The sequence below is a fragment of the Acipenser ruthenus genome, chromosome 15 (assembly GCF_902713425.1).
Source record: "Acipenser ruthenus chromosome 15, fAciRut3.2 maternal haplotype, whole genome shotgun sequence".
NCBI classification, from domain to species: Eukaryota; Metazoa; Chordata; class Actinopteri; order Acipenseriformes; family Acipenseridae; genus Acipenser; species Acipenser ruthenus.
The window spans coordinates 18077491-18104625 of record NC_081203.1 but is presented as its reverse complement, the minus strand read 5'-3'; the positions used below and the strand labels follow the sequence as shown (position 1 = coordinate 18104625).

Here is a 27135-nt window from a genome sequence, read left to right as displayed (position 1 = left end):
GCATGAAACAAACATGTCTGTATTGGACTTCATGCAGAGCGGAATTAGCTGCAGGTCCTCCTTTCTGAATGACCAGGAGCAGCTATAGCAGTAATGATGTACTCACCACGGGATGGTCGGCCTCGATCTTGTTCTCAATCTCCCTGAATAAAAAGCAGTAAACAGTAATCACCATCATCACACCTACAATCTCGCAGGCTAGTAGTCACCAAGGACCATGTTCAGTGCCCAGGCACCAATACATAGTAATCTCGTCCAGCTCTACAAATCAAATCATTAAAATTATTTGTCCTTGTGCTACGCCAGTAACAAGAAAGGCAACAGCTTATCAGCCTCTTAAAACAAATATTTGGGAGTGCCAGACAAAAGTAAATGTCTGATATCTTGTGGTGTACGGCTGAAGGTGCTACACTATTTCCTGTTGGTCCACACATATTAGACTCCCCAGTGCTTTAGAACTATACTTATGAGTCCAGCTTCTGCATGAATGAACTGAGAGACAAGTTAATGATAGTGAATGTGTGTCCTCTAAGAAAGGACTCTGTCACAGTGAGCATTGGGGGCTCCATTACCAGCGGACCAACATGGAGGACAGTGCTGCTCTGAGAAGTGACTGAACCAAACATGATGAGGGGAGCACTTCAAAGATACAGCAGCACCCAAAATGATTCAGACAAGTTAGTTCAATACATTACAGTTAATTACAGGTTCAATTCTGTAAAACTCCTCAGGAAAGTTAAATATTTAATTTGAATTCCCCACACACTTTTGATCAATTTTAAAGAAAATGTAATAATAACGAATTTCTACATGACTTGATATTTTTTAGATGACCAATTGGATATTCTGTCAAGCTACTTACATGGCAGGAATCAGGGATATGTTAGCAATGGACAATATAAATATACAAATATATAGTAGTTGACTGTATCAGAAGATGGTAGAACCACAGGAAACTATGGCTTGAGATACTATATAAAACTGAATATGGAAACCTATGGTCAGCATACTCTTGGTGCCACTGTATCTTCTAGTAAATGCATTTATTTCACGTAATGAGATAGCCTTGTTCAAATGTATGGCTTCCTCATCTCGACTCGTGGTACTGGCATACAGACATGTACTAGATTAGGAACACCCCTCTAAATACAGAAGCACAGTATCTGAAGAAGCTCAACTGTGCACGTTAGCTGTAAATGAACAAAGATGTATCTAAATTAGCCTGCTTTACCACAGTGGAGATACCACAGTGATCAATGTTTTACATTGGATGGATTGTGAGGAGGTGTTCCTAGTAAAGTGTATGTAACCAGTGACTCAAATAAGGGACCACAATCACTACCCCTCCCAGCAGCTAGAGGGCACTCACTCTGAGGTGCTCCTCTTCTCAGAGAAGACTCTGAGGAGGAACTCGCCCTCCTGGTGGGGCTCGTAGGTGGAGGGGATGATGACGTACTCCCCGGGGCACAGCCGGAACCGCTGAGTCACCTCCCGAAGGTTGATGTACGACTTACAGCGCGCCTTGGAGGAGTTGAACAAGAAGAAGTCTTTGGGCATGTGCTGCTTGTTGTCATGCATCTGAGAGAGAGAGAGAGAGAGAGAGAGAGAGAGAGAGAGAGAGAGAGAGAGAGAGAAGAACAAACAAGAGAGAGCAAAAGAAACGAAGAAAGGACATAGGTTAGTTTTAATCTTTTTTTCATATAACCTTCCAAATATGAAGTGTGTATCTCAAATGTTTTGGAGAGTGGGGTGGGGCATGTGTCTGTTTAGCCCAGTCAAACCCCTTGTTCACTACGTCGCTCTCTCATGACTTCTATGTTTTTCAGTGTGTAATGTAAGCAGCTGGAAGAAGACATTTAGAAGAATGCATGTTTAAGCATGTGTTAGAATAAAGCAAAACTTATAAGACAACACCTTTTTGGTAGTACCTACATGTTTAACTGTTATAACCAAAATCGAGGGAATTAGTTTTGTTTTTCAGTCTGCAGACTCTGTGACATTTGTATTAGTACAGTGAAATCTTGCAATCCAGGCCAGTCACCGGGCCAGTGAACTTAACAGCCAGTGTCCTGATTACTCCAGCTCATTTCTCATGACAAATTGATACCAGAACAGTCTTAATGTTTCAAAATGTGTAGTCAGTTAATTTAACTGGTTAACCCTTTATCAGACTGTTCTTCATCTCATCTATTTTCTTTAATGCAAACTGTTCAATTTACTGTTTTAGTTTCTGATCATTTTATCTGAATCAAATAAGAGTCACGTCATGTTGCATCCAAGCTTTGAGGGTTTTTTTTTTGTCTCATTAGAGAGGTATTTGAACAGAGGATTGATAGGTCTGGCATTGCAGGTGCTGGCTTAAGCACTGAATACAGGGCTGTCCTTGATACTGAATAGAGGCGTGGCTGTTATATTGAAGGAGGCTTGACACTGCAGTCAGTAGGAACACATCAGGAGTGTAAAAAAGTGGCCTTAACTGTGAGGTGGTCTCAACGCGAGCGTCCAATGTAATTCCACTCAGCTAAAGGGCTTTTCTATATAGTAGGACCACTGGGGAAGTAATCAAGCCTAGATTTGTAGTGGAAATTTACAGTTTTATTTTCGCTGTCTTTGCCATTAAACACATTTTGTACTAGTACAGTATAGCCAAATGTGTTTTTGATCAAAACCTCAGTGAACGCAATGAATGATGGCAAAATTCAAAGATAGTCCTTAAGATTCAGTTACGTTTAAGGTGAGGAAAATAATTGAAATAATTGCAACAGATCCAATATATATAGTACAGTAATAAGATTCTTCAAGTTTTTTTGTCACTGGGAAATTAGTGCTCAGACCCCTGGCAAATTGCACAGCTAAATCTCAGAGCAGGCAAGTCTGCATTTATTTTACTGTTTCATTTGAAAAAATAAATAAAGAAATAAGAAGTTGAACTCACAGTTTGTTTAGTGGACAAAGAAAGCATGGGGTCAGTCTGGGTTATTTCACTGCAAACAGACACAAAGGACAGACCAGTGCACTCTCAACACACAGCAAGCCAGCAGCCAAGCTCATTGGAAAACATTACACCAGCCGGCCACCTCCTCTTCAGTCACGTCATACCTCCTTGGGAACCTGCAGGACAGCGGCGAGAGAGGAGTTACAGCAGATCAGCAGGGCGTGCACAGCAGAACAGAAGAGAGGTTCTGCCTCTTATTTTCTTAGAATTAAAATGCTTCAAATGTAAATTCCTAACAGTTCTGTTCCAGAAAACACATCCTCTCCACCTGTGCATTGAAAACTGAGTAGCTAGTGAGTTTGTTGCCATCTTCCCATGTTTAGATATTGCTTAAAACACATCTTTCAACTTTAAATGTGTTAAAACCATTATTCTGAATCCTGAAAGTAATCATCTTTTCTATAGGTAATCATTTGCCCACACAGAGTACTTAAAAAGCCATCTTCCCTTAAATTATTAATAGCATTTGTGTAGTTCCATTCTATTTTCTGGTATATATATATTTTTGTACTGCCATCTAGAGTCTGGAGTATGCATTGCAGCCAATCATCCCAATCACTCTTTTAGTCCGACTCTCATTTTGAGTTCCTGGTGACAGCTCCAGTCATCCTCACCCTCTCCCCTCTGACCCAGACTGTTACCTCGTAAATGGCGAATCCAATGGTGAAGAGATTAGCCCCCATCTTGCGCTCCTTCCTGCGGTTCTTCTGCATGAGCGACACGACGAAGGTGCAGATTTTCTCGTTGTCGTCGGGGTCGTCATCCTCCTCTAGCAGACGCAGTCGGTACTGCGGGTTTGTCCAGAACGTGTCTGCGGGCACAGGGCACGCGCCAGAGCACAGCATTACATTGTTACCTTATCACACTTATATTACTGGCTACGATTATGTTCTTTTTGTATTAACTTTAAACACTTGATCATAATATTCAAAGTAGTACCAAAAAGAAATGATTCAGAAAAACATTGTGAAAGTCAATGTTAGTGGGTCCTTCCGTGTCAAATCATGGAACCAGTCAAAATAAAGTAGCAGAAATTCACTTTATTAAGCTGAATGAAAAGATGCTTTATAGAATACAATTTAGAAACACAGCCTGGTTGTAAGAACCAGAACAGTTTCTGTCATGCTGTCAATACATTCCAAAAGCTTTTGGGAAATCAATGTTTGTACTGCCTGTGCTGTTCCCATGCTTTTCACCCTGTGCTGTTCCCATGCTTTTCATCCTGTGCTGTTCCCATGCTTTTCATCCTGTGCTGTTCCCATGCTTTTCACCCTGTGCTGTTCCCATGCTTTTCATCCTGTGCTGTTCCCATGCTTTTCATCCTGTGCTGTTCCCATGCTTTTCATCCTGTGCTGTTCCCATGCTTTTCATCCTGTGCTGTTCCCATGCTTTTCACCCTGTGCTGTTCCCATGCTTTTCACCCTGTGCTGTTCCCATGCTTTTCACCCTGTGCTGTTCCTATGCTTTTCATCCTGTGCTGTTCCCATGCTTTTCACCCTGTGCTGTTCCCATGCTTTTCATCCTGTGCTGTTCCCATGCTTTTCATCCTGTGCTGTTCCCATGCTTTTCATCCTGTGCTGTTCCCATGCTTTTCACCCTGTGCTGTTCCCATGCTTTTCACCCTGTGCTGTTCCCATGCTTTTCATCCTGTGCTGTTCCCATGCTTTTCATCCTGTGCTGTTCCCATGCTTTTCATCCTGTGCTGTTCCCATGCTTTACATCCTGTGCTGTGCCCATGCTTTTCATCCTGTGCTGTTCCCATGCTTTTCACCCTGTGCTGTTCCAGGTGCATGCTTTTTGTCAGATCTATCAATTGCTTGATCAGAGTTCTAGGCACATTCAATGAAAGTTCTCGTAAAGGGTGTTGCGAGTCCAAAGTTGAGTCATAAACTTGAAAAGCTTTGTATGTATTGAGTAAAACACGTTGAAGCCTTTCATATCTTGGCTAGTTTGTACTTTTGAGTTTCCTCCAATACTGAATCAGTTGGTTGCATGATTTAAAGATCAAATGACCCCAAAGTCTTTTCTGTTACGAGTATTATAGATTGAGCCCAGTAACTCAATAGAATCTTCTGATATCAATTTCTTTCTGTCAGAAACCCCATTTATAAAAAGGTTTGGTTGCTGTACTACAGAGTGTCACGTCTCATTAATTCTGTTTTTTTTTTTTTTTTTTTTTTAACCCAACACTCTTTCTGGCACTTTCTTAAGGGAAAGGGGTCGCTACACAAACAATTCCTAAAGTACATGTATTGCATTGCCATCACTTCACAGACCTTCTTATTTCCAATATAAAAGATGCTGTTAGCTGTATTGGAGCAGTAGAAAAACAAAGGGAGGAAGTCTTCACAGTATAAACCACCTATCAGTTTTTCCAGCAAGAAAATAAAACCAGAGGTAGCAGTTTCTCTGAGAGAAGCTGTGACAGGATGGAAACCCCTTGCTTGTAGACAGTGTTTATTCTGTGTTAATCTATTTTGTGCTGGTACTTGTTTTCCTTCACTCATATTCTGCAGTATAAATGTGCAGAATTATCCCACCAGCTACATCAACAACACTGTTAACTTTGTCTTCATATTTCACTTGTTTTTGGTATAAATGATTGTCACAAAGACGGCCAGAGTGGGTGGCGTCAGACCAGAAGCAGGAAGTAAATAAACAGAGAGATGGGGTTTTGGTAAAGCTGAGCGCGTGATTGCGCTCAGCATTTAATAACAGACAGAAAATAAAAGGTTTGAAACAACAAAACACAGGACACGGCACTTGTAGCCAAAATAAACAGACGAACAAAACGGACTAGACAGTGCACAGACAGACGAACAAAACACGGTGAGCAGATAACACTAATATTTACGTTCTTATTTTACGTTTCTCCTTCTCTCTCTCCCGTTCTCCACTCACCGAACACCTAACCCTGAGTGCAAGAAATGTGCGTCTATATATACTATTGTGCTGGGATTCAATTACTAATTAATTATTCACTTGAATCCCAGCACGTGAATTAATTCTGTGCAACCCCGTGCTCACATATTACATTTAACCAGCACGTGAAGTGATTTGTGCTCTCCTCGTGCCTAAATACAAATCTACACTTTCTAAATACACGTGAAACACAGACCCGTTTATATCCCGTGTACCAATCTATACACCGACATTAACACACGCAACATCCAACATACAACACAGATCACACAAATGCACACAGGGGCGGGGCACTTTGCCACATATACCCCCCCTTGTGCGCAGCACACATGGCCTCAACGGCCACCTCCCCCCTTAAAAACCCAGCAGTCCAGAACAAAGTCTTGGGCTGGGAAGGGAGGCTTCAGTGGGCCCTTGGCTGGCAATGCTGTCAGCACCCCTGCCGGTAGTGGCACGGCTGACAGCCTGTTGGTCCCGTCCTGCAGCGAAAAAGCTGCGGGGGCAGGTGGTCCCCCGACCTCCCCCTTCTTCGTAGCCGGCAGCTCCCTCCTGTGGGGCTCCGGCCACAAGAACTCCTGCAGCGAAACTGCTGCTGGGGAAAGTGGTCTCCAGACCTCCTCCCCCTTCTTCGTGGCCGGCAGCTCCCCTTTCTGGGGCTCCGGCCACCGTACTCCCTGCGGAGGTACGGGCAGCAGAGGCAGCTCCTGCTCCTCTGCTCCGGGCGGTGGTGGAGGCAGAGGCAGCTCCAGCTCCTCTGCTCCTGGCGGTGGTGGAGGCAGAGGCAGCTCCAGCTCCTCTGCTCCTGGCGGTGGTGGAGGCAGAGGCAGCTCCAGCTCCTCTGCTCCTGGCGGTGGTGGTGGCGGAGGCAGAGGCAGCTCCTGCTCCTCTGCTCCTTGCGGTGGTGGTGGCGGAGGCAGAGGCAGCTCCTGCTCCTCTGCTCCTGGAGGTGGTGGAGGCAGAGGCAGCTCCTGCTCCTCTGCTCCTTGCGGTGGTGGTGGCGGTGGCGGAGGCAGAGGCAGCTCCTGCTCCTCTGCTCCTTGCGGTGGTGGTGGCGGAGGCAGAGGCAGCTCCTGCTCCTCTGCTCCTGGAGGTGGTGGAGGTAGAGGCAGCTCCAGCTCCTCTGCTCCTGGCGGTGCTGGCTCCCTCTGCTGTGGCGGCTGGGCATGTGCACGCCGTGCTGCCTTCAGCAGCATAGTGAGAGGCTGCTGGGGGACACCAGCATCCTGCCCTTCTCCCCCCCAAAAATTTTCAGGGGGTTGAGCCTGTAACTCCTCCCCTTCTGGCTCTTGGGGCTGAACCAGCAGGCATTTTCCCTCTGCTGGTGGCTTGGGTCCCAGGGCTGTGGAAGCCCCGACTTGCCTCCCTTTGGGCTGTGGACGCCCCGACTCCTCCCTGTTGGGCTGTGGACGCCCCGACTCCTCCCTGTTGGGCTGTGGACGCCCCGACTCCTCCCTGTTGGGCTGTGGACGCCCCGACTCCTCCCTGTTGGGCTGTGGACGCCCCGACTCCTCCCTGTTGGGCTGTGGACGTTCGGGCTCCCCCCACTCAGGCGTAGGACGTTCGGGCTCCTCCCACTCAGGCGTAGGACGTTCGGGCTCCTCCCACTCAGGCGTAGGACGTTCGGGCTCCTCCCACTCAGGCGTAGGACGTTCGGGCTCCTCCCACTCAGGCGTAGGACATTCGGGCTCCTCCCACTCAGGCGTAGGACATTCGGGCTCCTTCCGCTTGGGCTCCTCCCATTTGGGCTGTGGATGCTCAGGCTCCTCCCATTTGGGCTGTGGAGGCAAAACCAGCAGGCATTCACCCTCTGCTGGTGGAGATGGGGACAGCAGGTACTCACCCTCTGCTGGTGGAGATGGGGACAGCAGGTACTCACCCTCTGCTGGTGGAGATGGGGACAGCAGGTACTCCTCTGCTGGTGGTCCTGCTACCTGGGCTGCTGTTCCATTTATGGTTGCCTCCAGGTAGTTGAGGACAAACTCCACACCCTCCTCCAAGGTGTTTGGGGTGTGTTCCTGCTGATATGCCTCCCATCTCTCACTGTCCATCATCCACAGGACCCGGACGACTATGGGCAGAGACTGGGCCTCCAGTCCAGCATTCTCCAGGAACCAGCCCCGCAGTTTGATGGCGTCTTCTGCCATTGTATTTTTTTTTTTTTAAACAAAACCCCTCCTGGTCTGACGCTTGGAGGCGCGGCTATCCCACGATGACACCACGTGTCACAAAGACGGCCGGAGTGGGTGGCGTCAGACCAGAAACAGGAACACAAACAGACAGAGACTTGGGGGTTTGGTGGAGCTGAGCGAATGGTTTCGCTCAGCATTTAATAAAACAGCACAGAAAATAAAAGGTTTGAAACAACAAAACACAGGACACGGCACTTGTAGCCAAAATAAACAGACGAACAAAACGGACTAGACAGTGCACAGACAGACGAACAAAACACGGTGAGCAGATAACACTAATATTTACGTTCTTATTTTACGTTTCTCCTTCTCTCTCTCCCGTTCTCCACTCACCGAACACCTAACCCTGAGTGCAAGAAATGTGCGTCTATATATACTATTGTGCTGGGATTCAATTACTAATTAATTATTCACTTGAATCCCAGCACGTGAATTAATTCTGTGCAACCCCGTGCTCACATATTACATTTAACCAGCACGTGAAGTGATTTGTGCTCTCCTCGTGCCTAAATACAAATCTACACTTTCTAAATACACGTGAAACACAGACCCGTTTATATCCCGTGTACCAATCTATACACCGACATTAACACACGCAACATCCAACATACAACACAGATCACACAAATGCACACAGGGGCGGGGCACTTTGCCACAATGATTAATAGCTTCAGTTAAATTAGTGTAAACTGGACCCAGGAAATGGCTGATCTTGAGATGCTGGTGAGATGCTGGTGTTGATGCTGGTGAGATGCTGGTGTTGATGCTGGAGAGATGCTGGTTTTGATGCTGGTGAGATGCTGGTGTTGATGCTGGAGAGATGCTGGTTTTGATGCTGGTGAGATGCTGGTGTTGATGCTGGTGTTGATGCTGGTGAGAATCTGATTAGATGCTGGTGAGAAGCTGGTGAGATCCTGGTGAGAAGCTGGTATTGATGCTGGTGAGAAGCTGGTGATATGCTGGTGAGATGCTGGTGTTGATGCTGGTGAGATGCTGGTGAGAAGCTGGTGAGATGCTGGTGAGATGCTGGTGTTGATGCTGGTGAGATGCTGGTGTTGATGCTGGTGTTGATGCTGGTGTTGATGCTGGTGTTGATGCTGATGAGATGCTGGTGCTGATGCTGGTGTTGAAGCTGGTGATATGCTGGTGAGATGCTGGTGCTGATGCTGGTGTTGAAGCTGGTGATATGCTGGTGAGATGCTGGTGTTGATGCTGGTGAGATGCTGGTGTTGATGCTGGTGTTGATGCTGGTGAGATGCTGGTGAGAAGCTGGTGAGATGCTGGTGAGATGCTGGTGATGATGCTGGTGAGATGCTGGTGTTGATGCTGGTGTTGATGCTGGTGTTGATGCTGGTGTTGATGCTGGTGAGATGCTGGTGAGATGCTGGTGTTGATGCTGATGAGATGCTGGTGTTGATGCTGGTGAGATGCTGGTGAGATGCTGGTGTTGATGCTGATGAGATGCTGGTGTTGATGCTGGTGTTGATGCTGGTGTTGATGCTGATGAGATGCTGGTGCTGATGCTGGTGTTGAAGCTGGTGAGATGCTGGCGCAGTGACGGCACTCACCTGGATAGTTCCGGCAGCCCCCAGCGGAGCAGCCCCGCACCCAGCGGCCCTCGTTCACCGACACCGTCCACTTGTGGAGCTTATCTTCTTCCAGACTGTCCGGAGTCAGGTTACAGATCTCGATCTTAGTGAAGTTCTTCTTGAAATCTTCGAACGCCATCCTGCAGGAGGGAGAGAGGGGACCACTTCACTGCCTCTACACATATACTGTACTTTCAAATGTTTGTTTAAATTACCAGTAGCGAGACCAGCCCCATGCATTACCTAATCAGAGCCTGATGTGTAATTGACTTGATGTACTGCAGGCTGCATTCATGTTATACAACACAGGGCTCTTTCTTTAACGAGGTCTAACGAGAAGACCTTATCAGTGGATTGTTTCTATCAATGACAACATATTTATATAGTATTGAATCTCATAGAATATTCTTGAAAACCGGTTCATTCATATTAATATGCTTTTTAAATATTAAACAATATAAACACCACTGCCTCTTGTTAAAAGTAGCAGCTAACTCAGACAGCTCATTACAATACAATTGTCTGCAGGGATCCTGAACTAGACAACTTGAAATGGTTTTCAGCAGCTTGGCTTGTGTCTTAAACTTTTCAATGACATGATGAGAAACAGTAAGACAACATCAATTGGAAACCACACGAGACACGAGTGCAAGAATTATTATTACTTTAAAAAGCTAACAGTAAAGAGATCAGAGAGTTGATGTAAAATCACTAGATTTCAAGACCTCAAAAGTCTCATCTTCAGGGCTGAGTGGAAATTCAGAGAAACACAGCTGGTGATGTTTATATTTCATTTGCACATCCAATAACCCCTGTTTCTTTACATTTCCGTCATTTGCAAGAGATTTTATTTCATAGTTAATCTAATAAACAGTATCACATCTATGCGAATGATTACTTTGATTAACACTGCAAATACAGATCTCTTTCAGCAGTAAACAGATAATAATTTACACTCATGCTCCATCCAGGAAGTGGTTAAGAGTTTGGTCGTTAGGTTCGGTTATTTAGCCGTTCAGAACTAGTGCAGTTCTCTGGGTGCTGCTGCGTTTGTGTTTCAGGTGATTTAGAGTGAGAAAGCAGCAGCACCGCTCGCCTACCAGAACTCTCCATCCTCAGCACTCTGTTGCTGCAGACGTTCTTTCTCATGTTTCTCGATCGTAGCCCATTCTTTGGAGCTGAAAAAAAAGAATGACAAACTTAACAAGCAGCATCATTGAATGTACACAGAGCTAACAAAAGAAGTGTGTCAACAGCATTCACCCCCCCACCATGACTGCAAAATCTAAATGAGAGCTGTCAGTAAGGCGTATATCCACAGCATGTACAGAACAGACACAAAATAGCAGTGAATGGTAAAGTATATTAAAATGAGGGATTTACAGTATGTGGAATAGCTACTTGTGTTCTCAAGATACTGTACATGTGAAAATGTAAGTGTGACATAAAGAGGATGGATGTAGAGACAGAGAGACACCTCCATGCTCTATTATAGGAGGCTATGTGATCCAGTGGTTAAAGAAAAGGCTTGTAACCAGGAGATCCCTGGTTCAAATCCTGGCTCACTCACTGCCTCACTGTGTGACCCTGAGTAAGTCACTTAACCTCCTTGTGCTCCGTCTTTTGGGTGAGACGTTGTTGTAAGTGACTCTACGTGAGTAATAATGGCAATACTAAGTTCAATTACAATTGGATAAACAGTTATCCAGATATATGGAAACATTGTGACATACATTGGGACATGTGGATAACCACCTCCGTCGCCAAGGATTTCATCCCAGCGGAGGATAATCATTCCGGTACATCTTAACTGACATGTTTTACCATCACTATTGCCCTCTGCTTGAGCACTCCACCCAGTGGATGAAATACGGAGCTGCTTTCAGTATACCCTACAGTAACGAATGGTTTGGATTGCCCTGCTCTCTGCACTGCTGTGAACCTACTTGTCGCTCCACGGGCCATTCCACTCCACCTGCCCCCAGGGGTTCCTGAGCCTGACCAGACGCACCCTCGTCTCCTTGTGCTGGATCTGTGTGCACAGGAGAGAGAGAGAGGGGGCTGCTCATCTCAACACGGACCCTTCTCAAAGTGCAGTATCAGTGGTTTTAAAGGTGTATCACCATAAACAGTTTAACAATGTGTTTAACAATCCCTGCTAGTGATAATTGACAGTACATGAGTTGCCACTGAATTGCGGAGAATAAAATAAAGCAAGTTTGCCAGTTGGTAATTTTTCTAGCTGTGATGTAATTTACATCATCATTCCAAGATGGCTAACCAGTTAACAGCTGTCTTTGGTACCAAGAAGATATTCAACAGAAGAGAAAGGCAGACAGTGGTATATTAAGTTTAATGTAAACAGCAGTACCAGCAGTCCAATCTCTTAAACCAGCACGGCCAGTTGTCAGCTCTGCAGTCAACTCCGACCACTGCTAGACAGGGTGCTGCAACTATCGCAATACAACTATTTTCCTCACAGAGTGTGAAGCAGGTTTCAAATGGTAGAAAGTGGAGTGCATGAAGTGAAACTCACATCCTCCACCCCAGTCACAGAGTAGGCATGGCCCTTAACCAATCCAGTGCCGGTACGTGTCTCAAACCGAACTGGAACCAAGGACTGAGAGAAAGAGAGAGAGAGAGAGAGAGAGAGAGAGAGAGGGGGGGGGTAATTTTAGACAGGGTTTGCAATATAATGTACATGGGCTCTTAAGAGGGCTAAACAAGCCAAGCATATGTTCATTATTTGTTGTATCAGGAAGCTCTTATCCTTCATCTCATGAGATTTTTCCTGCTTAAAATATTTTCCATACAAAATATATTTTATCAGTAAGTCAAGATGTTTTTCTTTGCAAACATCACTTATCAGCTGTAAAGTTGAACTACATTTACAGTATAACCCTTGATGCAAAAAGGTGACAGTGTCTATGTATTTCCATGGTTATACTCTGCATGCATTTCCATGGTTATACTCTGTGTGTATTTCCATGGTTATACTCTGTGTGTATTTCCATGGTTATACTCTGTGTGTATTTCCATGGTTATACTCTGTGTGTATTTCCATGGTTATACTCTGTGTGTATTTCCATGTTTACACTCTGCATGCATTTCCATGGTTATACTCTGCGTGTATTTCCATGGTTATACTCTGTGTGTATTTCCATGGTTATACTCTGCATGTATTTCCATGGTTATACTCTGCGTGTATTTCCATGTTTACACTCTGCATGTATTATCATAGTTATACTCTGCATGTATTTCCATGTTTACACTCTGCATGCATTTCCATGGTTATACTCTGCATGTATTATCATAGTTATACTCTGCATGTATTTCCATGGTTATACTCTGCATGTATTTCCATGGTTATACTCTGCATGTATTTCCATGGTTATACTCTGCATGTATTTCCATGGTTACACTACAATTACCATACCTTGCCATGCTTTTTTAATATACTTTACCATACCCATCCTGGGCTTTTCAATGCTTGCATACCTTCACAATGCTTTTCTCAGGAAAAGCCAAGGAATCATAAACACTCCTGAAGAAAGCTGACTAAGCTAATCAACGCCTCCCAAAGACAGATGCTTCCTAAAATACAAGCAAAGAACGATGCCTACCATTCCTCAGTCTGTAGGTTATATTAGTCAAGTACCATGAGCTCGGTGAATTGTAGTAGAATTTTTTAACACTTTCCTTTGCCTTTATTATGATAAACTTTTATATGGGTTGTTTCTTATAGTGAAGCCCCCTAGCTCTGGCTACAGAACTGCAGCTTCATTAAACTCCTAAAACCTTATTTTAAAGCAAGTGCAAAGGCAGAGTAAGCATTCAGTTCAGCTTGGCAGCAGAACAGACAGCTTCCAAGCTGTAGTGTACTGAAGTCATATCAACCAGGTTAGAATCATTAGAGATGATCTATTTAAAGACGGGAAAAGCCAAGGAATCATAAACACTCCTGAAGAAAGCTGACTAAGCTAATCAACGGCTCCCAAAGACAGATGCTTCCTAAAATACAAGCAAAGAACGATGCCTACCATTCCTCAGTCTGTAGGTTATATTAGTCAAGTACCATGAGCTCAGTGAATTGTAGTAGAATTTTTTAACACTTTAACCAGGTGATTTTCAGGTCACATGGTTTTTAAGTAAGAGGTTGTGTGTCCCTTTGCAGAACCTGCATTCTGCTGTTTTTAGTGTTGCATCAATGACCGAACCTTTACTTCAGGGTATGGGGCCTGTATTAAACAGTGGTTTATTAACAGATACTAGTGTTCTCTGCAGGATTGAAGGATTGAAGGAGGGCAGGTCAGGTGTTAGTCGAGGGCAGTGCTGTGTGCAGAAAAGAGTAACACACTGTGGTGGGAGGTGTTTGGCTGTATTTTTCTCAACAAATGTGAAGCATTTGAAGGCAATGCATGGTGGGAATGTCCAATCCAGCTCTTATGAAGGAAGGGCATGCTGGGAATGTCCAATCCAGCTCTTATGAAGCAGGGCATGCTGGGATTGCCTGGCACACTTGTTATGAAGCAGGGCATGCTGGGATTGCCTGGCACACTTGTTATGAAGCAGTGTTTGCTCAGTGCAATGTGCACACGGCATGCTGGTACGGTCCAGTGCCATGTAAATGGAGGGGGGCATGCCAGGACTGTGTTTCTGGATACAGACCCCTGTTGGTTGCTCCCCAGGTTTTCTGCTATCACCCCCCTGCCCGGAGTCACTGAGCATCCGTTCAATCATCTTCCCAATCATACTGGGAGGGGCTACCCCGGGTGTCGGCCCCATTGTATCCTTCCATCACACAGGGAAAGAATGGAACGGAGAGGAGAGGAGAGGAGAGGAGAGGAGAGGAGAGGAGAGGAGAGGAGAGGAGAGGAGAGGAGAGGAGAGGAGAGGAGAGGAGAGGAGAGGAGAGGAGAGGAGAGGAGAGGAGAGGAGAGGAGAGGAGAGGAGAGGAGAGGGAGGCAGACCGAGAGACACAAACTAGTTGTGAATAAGAGAGTCACAAAGAGCCCTAGCTGGCTCAAAGGTAATAATTACACTTTAAAGAGAAGCACCTGTTGCACTATCCCTTCACCATTTGCCATACTTCCTGTTGTGTTCAATATATTGATACTGTCGCTTTAACACTGTTTAAAACATACACTACTAAAATAGAGATTTTAAGGGACATTACACTTCCCTGTTCTTAGCCATGCTCATTCACTGTGATTTATATGACATTTTACTAGGCTTCATATGCCACAATTAAACATACAGTTGTAGTCAAAAGTTTACATACCCCAATGGAAATTTATAATTTCTAGAAATTTCTTGAAAACAAATAATTATAGGAAAAATCTTTTGTAGCAAAAAGTTACAAGCAAAAAGTTACAAGAAATAGATTAGTTATTTCAGCAATCTTTTGCAAAACTCCAAAAAATTATTATTATTTGTTTATTTAGCAGACGCCTTTATCCAAGGCGACTTACAGAGACTAGGGTGTGTGAACTATGTATCAGCTGCAGAGTCACTTACAATTACGTCTCACCTGAAAGACGGAGCACAAGGAGGTTAAGTGACTTACTCAGGGTCACACAATGAGTCAGTGGCTGAGGTGGGATTTGAACCAGGGACCTCCTGGTTATAAACCTTTTTCTTTAACCACTGGACCACACAGCCTCCTTAAAATTGCTAATTCAAAAGTATTTATACCCTGACAAAAACTTTGATCAGAACTCATATCCATCATTCAAATGCCATTTTGCAAACTTTAAGCGATTGTCCTTGTGACGTTTTCCTAAGAGTGTCTTTTTCCTTGGCCTGCAACCATTGAGACCTTCACCATACAATACTCGACCTGTGGTTGAAATGGAAATCCCAGTCCCACTTGCAGCCAATTCACTTTGAATATCTCTGGATTCCTATTAACCTTCCTCACAATTCTTCTACTTGTTGAGCATTCTGACAGTACCATGAGTATTGTACTTCATGATAATAGAAACAATAGTTGAAACTGGGATACTCAAATGCTTGGAAATCTTGTATCCTTCTCCAGCTTTATGAAAATAAATCATTTTCTGCACAAGGTCTTCAGAGAGCTCTTTACTTTTTCCCATATTGACTTATTGGTAATGACAGCAATTATCCTATGCCTAACCCTTTTATACTCTCTAAGAATGTTCACCTACAATCCAGCATTTTCTAGAATTAGGTTATGTATTATCATATTGACATTTCTAGCATCTTGTAGACAATACCATCATAGCATCAAAGGGTATGAATACTTTGGAATTAGCATTTCTGGAGTTTTGCAAAAAAAAGCTGACTGAAATAAATCATTATTATTTCTTGTAACTTTTTTTCCTTATCCACAAAAACAAAACTTTTGCTACAAAAGATTTTTCCTAAAATTCCTTGTTTTTGAGAAATTTCGAGAAATTATAAATTTCCATTGGGGTATGTAAACTTTTGACTACATCTGTATGTCTAGTTAGACAGGAAGGCATCCGGTCCATGGAGCCGATACTCACGTCGATGGAGCAGCCCATGAGTGCGCCCTTCTCCAGAGCTTTCTTCATGATCTTGAAGAACTCTTTAGGAGCCTCCTTCATCTCGAAGAACTCTGTCACTCCCCCGGTGAAATCCTCCATCGCCTCGGTGGTGTTGCCTCCTTTCAGTGCTTCATAGGAACCGTGGAGCCTGGGGGGACACAGATATGAAAGGACAGCACGACTTACCAGACTGCCTCACAGTTCCATTCAAACCAGGATACAATCTTTCATTCTTTGTCAAATATCTAGTTATACTAAAAGAACAGTTTTGACTAGAAGTCTCTCAGTGTTTAAAATATAACTGTGCAGTTCTTGTAGGAGGACCAGGAAAAATTTAGTTCAGTAATATAACAATGAGACAGAACCAATGCAGAAGGTTGATTTGAATAATTTGTTCTGCATTTTACCACAGAAACGAGTTTCTACAGTTGTGACTGGCAACATTCAGTGGGCAGTCACAACTGCAGAAACAATCTTCTTGTGTAATATGCAGGACAAATGTATTGCTTTCTCTTGCTGTCGAGGGGCAATTACCATTTAGCAGTTTAGTAAACAAGGGGTCTGACTGAGGTTAAAAGGGCAATAAACACCCCACCCCTAGTCGTACATTCCAAGAACGTAGAAAACATTTGGGGTAGCATTGCTCTGGTAAGAGGGATTGCTCATTAATATCACTGCATATATTTGAAGAGTGGGGGGTCATCTATTCGGGGATGTAAGTGCCTGTCCCGTGCCCCACAATGCTTTGCTCCACTCCACACTCACTTGGCATAGGCCTTCTCCAGCAGGGCGCTCCAGAACTCATTCCTCTCCGCAGACTTGGTGAACACCAGCTGGTTGTTGAGGGTGGGGATCCGGTCGTCAATGACAACGTCCACCCAGTCGCCATATCGCCAGAACTGGAGACAAGAAGAGGGAAAGAGAGAGCGTAACAACACCAAATACAGACTCTAACCACACGTCCGGGAAATGACCAAACACTTACTGATGCAAAAGGATCATGTCCTCTCTATAACTGGCCCGACAGTGTAATATATGGTATTTGGTTCTCCAGAGTTTAGATGATTTTTAGGGTGTCTCCTTTTGAATAAACTATATTGCATGCAATCAGAAGCCTTCTCTGCTGAGAACCTGGCTCAGGTAATGGAGGCCGCTGATATTCCCATATACACCCCTGACCTGGAAGTGGAAGATGCCAGCGTAGTTCTCTGTGAAGGACTGGTCTGGAGGTATAACTCGATAGAGCAGCTTCTCATTGAGAGTCAGGCAGGCGATGGCAGCCAGGAACCAGCAGTCCCCTACATGGGAACAAGAGAGGGGGGTCATTTCCAAGCAGGGCTGCCTGTTAAAGGATCGATTTCTATAACTCTTACCTGTCATGCAATTCCCATCCTTATATTTTGAAAGAAACACATGATATAGCAGGCATGTGTTTGTATTTGAAGCCATGATACCTGGTACTACACTTGATCAAAGTGTAGGGCCACTTCTTTAATGGCCTCTTTTCTGTCATTAACCAACCAGCTGCTTCCCCTGTCGACTGACATGCTGTGACTAAGAAGAAAGTGATGAGAAGTTCAAGTATAACAGATCAGCTGAGAGCGAAGGCATGCCACTGTGTTTAACCTAGTAGTACCAGATATCATGTTTAAAACAAAGATATTTATTGTGTTAGATGCAATTATTTTAACATTAACACTGGCCCTCGTATATTGTCCTCAGTCTATTTTGATGAACTGTTGCATCCTGGTACCTGTGCTGTAGGTTACATGGTCTGAGTGCAGCTAGACCACTGGGGTGAGTTTGAACTACAACACAGGAAGTGATTGGGTACCAGGAAGCAGCAGCAACTTTTCATTTATAGGGTTTCCTTTAAAAAATCTGCATATCCCAAATGGAAGTCAGTTAAAAGCAAATATCTTCAAAAGAGGAAAAGGTAGACAGGATAGAATATTACTAGTGTTAACAAGCCTGTGAGTAACATGCATCTCCTCTGCTGTACATGAACAATTACTGCTAGTAGTATGATGAGAAACTTAATGACCATGCCATATATATATTTCAACATGATCTACTGAAAGGTACAGAACAAGAAATGGCAACAAATAGCTTAACGGAAATTTGATAAGTGGTGTTTTAGACCTAGATGGCATTAGGTAAGTAAGTGAGGTGTAAGTAGCATGGTCAAGTATAATACCAAGACTGATCTACAGTAAATGGAATAACGTCTTGTGTTGTCAAGATACATGTAACATTTTAGTGTGATACAGATGGGTCGATATACAGACAGAAAAACCCTCCATACAACTTCATAGTCTGATTCTCCCAATCACTAATACAACAGCAAATAATGTCAATGCCAAGTTCCACCACAATTTAATAATCCGTTTTCTAGATCTACCTACAGATCGATGGACATTCAGACACCGCCATCTACCCCCAGAATCTCATACTCTCAGGACTTCTGCTAAATGATGTTCACACTAAGTTTCATCAAGATTGGATAAGCATATACGCTGCATATACAGAACCACTAGCCAAAGCACATCTCGGAGCATACTGCATTCACTTCTGTGGGAGAACCTCCAGACAAACAGGCATTCAGAATGACGCACACACTGAAAACTCCAGCACCTGTGAGAACCATCACTCACTGGCAGACCCAACCCTGCGGTCCTGGCCCTCTCCTTCCACATGGATCATGTTCCTCACGCGCTGCTGGCTCTCTGGCTGGAGAGGTTTTTTAGGGGGGTGGGGAGGGGGTGCATGTTCTTGAGCGTGCCTGGATCTGTGTTACTGTCAGGGTGTCAGTGAGACAGCAAATGCACAGAATAGCACAGATATGTAAGGCTTTATTTTGTTCCAGTTTTAATTATTATATCAAAGCTGTGCATGTGTTGATATTTGTGTCCACGAAGATAGCTCACCTAATGTGGAATACTGCAATACTGATGTGTAGGGGGCTGAAGACAGCAGACTCCTCTACTCTGTGCTCTCAGTCTCTGCCTTGGTGACAAATCTATTATAAATGTATGTTTATAAGATATGAATTGCTATAAAATGTTTTTAAGTGTCTTGTTTTGCTGTACCTCTCAATGCACATCAATTCATCATCTTACTCCCAATGCAGCATAGGGAAACGGGAATGAAGCCCCCTATCAGGCTCAGGGACGTTGAGTTAGTGTGTGGGGTTCTCATGAGGGACGTTGTTGAGTTAGTGTGTGGGGTTCTCATGAGGGACGTTGTTGAGTTAGTGTGTGGGGTTCTCATGAGGGACATTGTTGAGTTAGTATGTGGGGTTCTCATGAGGGACGTTGTTGAGTTAGTGTGTGGGGTTCTCATGAGGGACGTTGTTGAGTTAGTGTGTGGGGTTCTCATGAGGGATGTTGTTGAGTTAGTGTGTGGGGTTCTCATGAGGGATGTTGTTGAGTTAGTGTGTGGCGTTCTCATCAGGGACATTGTTGAGTTAGTGTGTGGGGTTCTCATGAGGGACGTTGTTGAGTTAGTGTGTGGGGTTCTCATGAGGGACTTTGTTGAGTTAGTGTGTGGGGTTCTCATGAGGGACGTTGTTGAGTTAGTGTGTGGGGTTCTCATGAGGGACGTTGTTGAGTTAGTATGTGGGGTTCTCATGAGGGACTTTGTTGAGTTAGTGTGTGGGGTTCTCATCAGGGACGTTGTTGAGTTAGTGTGTGGGGTTCTCGTCAGGGACATTGTTGAGTTAGTGTGTGGGGTTCTCATCGGGGGTGTTGGGATCATTGATCATGTCCATCTGTCCATCTCTTTTTCTGTCTGTCACACTACATGGCCACCATGATGACTGCCTTCATTTAGCATCTTTACCAAGCTCTAGTTTATTGTTTCCGTCCTACTCAGTTCAAAGAACAAAACACAACCCAGTTAGCACTTTCTTGTGCTAGCGTTTACTTCATTCATCACAATTGAATAATTCTGGACATGCAGAATGGCAGCAGAAAGTGCAGAGTGGATTGCTGTTGTTCTTTGAGCCGATTAGTACAGAAACAATAAACACAAGCCTTCGTATGCTGCTGATTTTCCTGATAGAATGGAATTGGCTGGTTAGTGGTTTCTTATATATTTGTGTTATATACATTTAAAAGCCTGTACACTCAATGCTAAACAATATAAATGTCATATTAATACCAGTTAGTTATTATGGAGGCATACAAAAAATGTACTACTGTACACTAAGACACAGCTTCTGTAGTTTTCCACTTATTAAACATGATGCCTGTTTAAAGTATGCTGCATCTCCACTGTACTTGCTTCTACCTAAGACTACAGACAGTCTTGTCAAATCCATTACCTTCAATGGGGTAAAAGAGCCACACTGTAGAGCTCAATGAGCCATGCACAGCTCAGAGCTATTGGACAGCCCTGCTGGATGATATGGTGAAGTCTGTGCCACAGGGCTACGTGATGCCTGCCACACACACACACACATTCACAAAACTCCCAGCCAGGAGCCACATGCCCTGTTCAGAACTGGCAAGCCATAATTACATTTATTTCATGTCACTTGGGCCCTTCTGGTTCCAGATTTCAGATCAGAAAGATTGAGTGCTGTGTGGGTCTGTGTGGAATGAGTGGAGTCAGGTTTCACCCCGTGAAGGGTAAGCGCACACACACACTGAAGTTCCACAAGAATATGTACTAATAAAGGTTACCTCTTATAAGCACAAGCAACTTTATCACTTACCTGCTGATGATCTGTACATTTTTCAGGACATGTATATGTTTATATTCAGTAGCACACTAGATTCCTGTTGCCTTTTAACTGCAGTTATGCGTACAGCACAGGAAGTTATTAGGCATTAGAAATCCACAATTAATGTGTATCTGTCACCTCCACTGAAGGACCTCTGTCCAGGATCATCTACAGCGTTCTTCATTGCTTAATAAGCAGACACTAGGACTAATTAACAGAAGACTTCTGATAAAATGACATGTTTAAAATGCTAAAGATAATCCCAGGCACAATTATCCAGAGCAGGCCTTTGTAAATAAGTAGGACTTCAGTACACACTGTTATCAGATCACAGGGGAATCAGACTCCACTACCTCAAATAGGGCCAGGGGTTTCCTTTCTGAAAAAAAGGACGGATTTGGTGTAAAAACCTGTCAGAATCTAGCCCTTTAAAGTAAAACAATGTGTAATGTATCTTGTGAAACACAAGAGGGCACTAGAGTAAACTGCCTCAAATACTACTAATCATTTTGAGTGGTTGTAAATTCTGTGGCTCCACAATATAAATGACTTTTAGCCACCTTTCAGTTGCCTTTCACCAATGTATGTAGCATTTAATGTGGTTTGTATTTTTAATTGTGCAGACTGTGCATTGGTTTTGTGATGTCCACTGGGGTCGAAGTTGAGATCACCAAACATATTAATTGTTATGCGGATTTGAAACCAGGCCTCCAGAGGTGAAAGTAAGGCAAGACTGTTGAAATAGTCAGCTGGGGCTCCGAGCTACTCTGCAGGATTGAGGCGCGCTCTGCAGCCAGTCTCCCTCATCTTTTATGAGCACTACATTTACAAGAAACTAAACCCATATACAGTGCATTCTTCCCTTTTTTTAAAGACAATGTCCAATGTTGATCCCCACACGTCCTAGGTGTTCCTCCTCAAGTGTGAATCGGCTGTGTTTTGTGGTTCACTCCTATGGTGTTGAAGCTGCTTTGCAGAGATTACTGTCCTCTTTGCTGATGGCTGTGGTTCGATTGTGTGGGGAAACGGCCTACCTTTGTCACCCTGCTTTGGAACAATGCTGGTCAGGTGCTGGGAGGCTCCCCCGCGGCCTCCCCCTTTGTCTGCCTCTTTGTTCCACTAAGAGGGGTCTAACAATGAGAACTGCTGCCAGTGAGATTCCCTTCCACTGGAGTAAGCCCTATCCAGCACAGGCACAGGCAAGCCCTCAATGAAGCCCGAGCACAGGCAAGCCCTCAATGAAGCTCTGAGCACAGGCAAGCCCTCAATGAAGCTCTGAGCACAGGCAAGCCCTCAATGAAGCCCCGAGCACAGGCAAGCCCTCAATGAAGCCCCGAGCACAGACAAGCCCTCAATGAAGCCCCGAGCACAGGCATGCCCTCAATGAAGCCCCGAGCACAGGCAAGCCCTCAATGAAGCCCCGAGCACAGACAAGCCCTCAATGAAGCTCTGAGCACAGGCAAGCCCTCAATGAAGCCCCGAGCACAGGCAAGCCCTCAATGAAGCTCTGAGCACAGGCAAGCCCTCAATGAAGCCCCGAGCACAGGCAAGCCCTCAATGAAGCCCCGAGCACAGGCAAGCCCTCAATGAAGCCCCGAGCACAGGCAAGCCCTCAATGAAGCCCCGAGCACAGGCAAGCCCTCAATGAAGCCCCGAGCACAGACAAGCCCTCAATGAAGCCCCGAGCACAGACAAGCCCTTAATGAAGCTCTGAGCACAGGCAAGCCCTCAATGAAGCCCCGAGCACAGGCAAGCCCTCAATGAAGCCCCGAGCACAGGCATGCCCTCATTGTCAATGCAGCACCGAGCACAGGCAAACCCCATCGCTCTGTCTACCTGTCTGCAAGATAGTACATGCGGGACCTATTACAAGGGAAGTCTTTATGAATCTTTATAAGATATCTGGTTGTAAGTTCAATGATTCCATTTTTGCCCAGTACTCCACATTATTAGGTCTCTGAGATCTTGCATTGCCAATGATATGGACAAGGGCTGTGCAGATACTCTGAGTAATTCCCGTTAACATGTTTTAGAGCTAGTCACTCAGACTGAATGATCTACCACTGTGTATACTGGGAGATGTGTTTGTTATTGAGTCTTTCACAATAGACAAGCCCACAGTTCACAGCAGAGATGACATTACAATGGAAACTAGCAAAATTAAATCAAAATGATTTTATATCAAACGGATAAAAGAAAGATAAAACAAATAACTGCAGATTAAATAGTGGTTAGTTGGTTTGATTAAGACAGGCTCTATATTAAATCACACTGTCAAATTGTTGTTGACTGGTACTCAATAATTATGTAGACAAGGGCAAATGAAGGAAGTGCTTTTTTGAGTGTTGTAATGAACAGGTTTTAAGAGATTTATTTCTATTGAAATACTCTGCCCCAGTGGAAAGAAAAAACACAAGAAAAGGTTTGGCCTGGACTGCAGTGTGCTGTATAATAGGACTTCTTAGCACATAGATTAAATGATACAACAACAGAATGCATTAACCCACCAGCTTGCTGTTTAAGCTCTAATTTCAAACCCATCTGTAGCTTTAATGCTTCTCAAGATAAAGATTTCTGACACTTAAACTCCAGGTGTCTTATGAGGGCAGCAGGTTGAAATGTTGGATTGATCAACTCCTCACAAACTCCAATCTTTCTAAATATGCACACATGGTACACATTAATGTGCACACATTGTACAGATTCAATGGTTAAAAGACGGGCTTTTGGAAGATTTGAAATTAAAATCACTCCTTCAGAAGATGCTGTCTTCTTTTGCTACTAAAATGTATCTTGTTTAGTTATTAAATTAATCAAAATCATCTTAAAAAAAATAAAAAATAAAAACACTTTCCTTAAATAGTCCTTCATTTTATGAATAGCACCCCTTAAATGACACATTAAGGAGCACATGCAAAACCTCTCCTAGCACTCTGTATGTTTTGAAATGTAAAACAGTTTCACTTACCTAGATCCCCCTGGCAGATATCAGTCCTGTTGGCTCCTCCGATGATGAACTGTGGATTCTCACAGATCTCCTGTTGACGAGACAAACAAACAGTTCAACAGCAGCCTGGTTTCAGCTTGAAGATTGCTGAAGTCCTAACAGAGAGTGTGTGGGGACAGGACACATAGATACAATTGGTATGTTCCTAATCAAGCTCACCTGCGTGTTCTCCTGACACACACTCTACTCAAACCATTACTACTCCAGCTGAATTGAGTGTCACTGTCACACTCATGGGCCTTGGAAGTGCTGATAAACGTGACAGCGCAGGACCGCGACTTTAACATCCCATTGGTTACACTGACGTAAGCTCTAATGTGATTGGCTGGAGGTGAGCACATATAAGATGATACAAAAACCTACTATTACACAAAAGTTGGATTTACAAACAAGCATTGTAAATGAGTGATAAATCCCCCACACCATCGCTGTGCCCAGATCAGGAGCACAAGCATGTGCTGCTATTGAGTCCTGAGTGGAGCTGAGGACCTGACTCCCTCTCCAGCTTTATACATGTGGCCAGGCTAAATGGGCAATGAATGATCCAATTTAGCCTGACCCCTCCAATCTAGTAACCCGAGTCCAGCCACACTCTCATATGGCTAGCTGGTCTACCTGTTGGAGGGGAAGTCAATATAATGCAGTGATTTAACCCAACATCCCTACCCTGATACAAATCTACTTAGAATATTTACAATGGAATCTGTCCTGCCACAGTGCCACACATGAGTCACACCAAATGTGCAGGGTGCCACTTTAGTATTCAAAAGCAAGACGTTCATATCTGAAAACATGTAGGGCTATACTGTTATGCATAGTAATATATTGTATGCATTGAGAAAACGTTATTAAAAAGCAAGAAGACATCTGTTTTTTTAATTGGATTCTGTTATTTCTCAGCACAAAACAATTTCAAATGGAAGAGCTGCAGTCTAACAATGTGCAAGGAAACAGGTGTTTCAGGCAGAAAGCCACGAATAGGACACCATTGAGGCTTGCAAAATAAAAGGCAATCAGAATCGATTAGTTGATGAATTGTTGCCTCTCTAGTAGATACTAATTCAAATATCCAGGAAAACAAGCAAATCGAACCCAGGTCAGCATGTAGCATTCAATTATAAACTCCTGCAGCGGCTCGACAAAACCCTGCCACTTCACTTCCACAATAACAGCTTGACTGTTTTCATTTGAAACGTGGCAGATCTCGCTAGTGTCACTGGATCAGACGTTGTCCCAAAGCTGTATTGTTGAAGTGAAGTACAGAGCCCAGAACTGGCACCTGCCTGAGAAGCAGTTCCAACTGGACTGCCCAGTTACCAGCGGGTCACTGTGGTCCGGCACGGCAGGGTGTGTGGGTCTCACTGCCCCACTTCCTCTTCACAGCAGGGTGACCGAAGAACTGGAAGCATTTACAGAGGCAAGAATGTCTTCTGAAAGACTCAAGGCTGATTGAAGTGAGGTGGGAAAGCACAGTAGCAATGCAATCACCACCTCTCTGAAAATCAGGTTTGGGGAGTCTTTTCAGGAGCAATTTCTTGCCTCTGTGACTTTAAGTATGAATATTCAGAGGATAGTTTTTGCTGGTATAGTTTGCTAGCATGGGGAATAATGAAGAAATGTAATATTAGGAAAGTGTAATATTAATTCTGCTCTGAGAATCACATGCCCTGCCTTACTGTAAGGCCAGCAGCCAAAACACCTTGAAGTCTTGTCAGATCTCAGAAGCTAAGCAAGGTTGGTCCTGGTAAGCACATTGATCTCTATGGATCTCTGGACCTGCATGATGTGTTGTTGATGGCACACAGAGACAGAGTGTAGATGGAGGATACTCTATGAATGTTCATGGAGTGCTGTAGTTATTCCACAAATGACAATAGCCGAATAACCGACCCTCCAAAAGGGGGCGGTGGGTTGTCTATAGCCATCCTAATGAGTGAAATAAACAGAGCACTCAAACATTCATGGAATATCCTGATTATATAACAAGTGCAATGTATCTGAAATAATGTTAAGCCCAAATTAAACAGCTGAATTCAGATAACTTTACTGATAGGGAGCCCTGCATCTGTATAGCAGTAATTGCAGTTTGGAACGGTGCGAGATCGTAGTTTGGAACAGTGCGAGATCGTAGTTTGGAACAGTGTGAGATCGTAGTTTGAAACAGTGTGAGATCGTAGTTTGGAACGGTGCGAGATCGTAGTTTGGAACAGTGTGAGATCGTAGTTTGGAACAGTGCGAGATCGTAGTTTGGAACGGTGCGAGATCGTAGTTTGAAACAGTGTGAGATCGTAGTTTGAAACAGTGTGAGATCGTAGTTTGGAACAGTGTGAGATGGTAGTTTGAAACAGTGTGAGATCGTAGTTTGAAACAGAGTGATTTTCCTGTTGTGGAAATGTGACTGGCGGTCAAGGCTGGTCAGCGGTGAGAATAGCAAACCCAGAGACAGTACTGCACACGAACGCACGCACGCACGCATGCACACAGACACACACACACAGACACAGACAGACCCTCTGCTCTGCCACACCGGTCATTATGCAATAAAGATTCCAAAACAACACTACTTGACGTTCTGTCAACACACTCAGCCCCTGTTGAAAAAATAAACCTTATTCCCAGTTGCTCCTACATAATAAAGAATTGGATTCCCTCTGGCTGGGTTTTCCTGTATGCTGTAATACTGTTTTCCATTATCTTCCCTGCTGACCATGGTTTGGGAATTGGAGCACACGTTGCCTGGTTTCTGGGTATCATGCCAGTATATAAAACCCAACACAGGTTTACTGCAATTAGATACATACAAGTGTGCAGACAAGAAGCAACAGCTTTACAATTTTACAGCACAGAAACTTTAAATTGACTGTTTTTTTTCTTTAACTGACATAACCAGCTCACTTTCTTTGAACTGACATACAGCCATTTCAAGCCATGAAAACCAGCACAAATTACCAGTTCTGACCAGGGTAAACCAGTACATTGGTGGAGTTTTAACAGGACCAGGCCTTGTGGCCCTCTGCACCCAAAGCCTCCCGCTTGATTACAGTTGTGCTCCTTTGCTGTCGAGTCTCAGGCAGGAGCAGGCCCAGCAGACACAGGAGTACCAGCGATGGACGGAGGTCAGAATGCAGCAGAGTTGGCACAAGGTCAGGAAGCTTTTATCTCAGGACAGCTGAC

At 44.2% G+C, this 27135-nt stretch overlaps 1 protein-coding gene across 11 annotated transcripts in view; it reads right to left on the bottom strand.

The window, feature by feature from the left end:
• The window catches only part of capn3a (calpain 3a, (p94)), a 50033-nt gene that overhangs the window by 12075 nt on the left and 10823 nt on the right, over positions 1–27135 (bottom strand). For 4 of the 11 annotated variants that reach the window (XM_058987266.1, XM_058987269.1, XM_058987270.1 and 1 more), the window contains exons 2-14: positions 23923–23992; positions 17408–17526; positions 16994–17127; positions 16208–16376; positions 14364–14486; positions 12232–12315; positions 11642–11727; positions 10796–10873; positions 9675–9835; positions 3637–3806; positions 3100–3111; positions 1370–1578; positions 107–143 (exon numbers count right to left, since the gene is read on the bottom strand). In XM_058987266.1, coding sequence (XP_058843249.1) covers positions 107–143; positions 1370–1578; positions 3100–3111; positions 3637–3806; positions 9675–9835; positions 10796–10873; positions 11642–11727; positions 12232–12315; positions 14364–14486; positions 16208–16376; positions 16994–17127; positions 17408–17526; positions 23923–23992 — 1452 coding nt within the window. Of the gene's footprint in view, positions 1–106; positions 144–1369; positions 1579–2935; positions 3064–3099; positions 3112–3636; positions 3807–9674; positions 9836–10795; positions 10874–11641; positions 11728–12231; positions 12316–14363; positions 14487–16207; positions 16377–16993; positions 17128–17407; positions 17527–23922; positions 23993–27135 lie in introns of those variants that run through there. The other 7 variants (XM_058987271.1, XM_058987274.1, XM_058987273.1 and 4 more) reach the window with 4 other exon arrangements.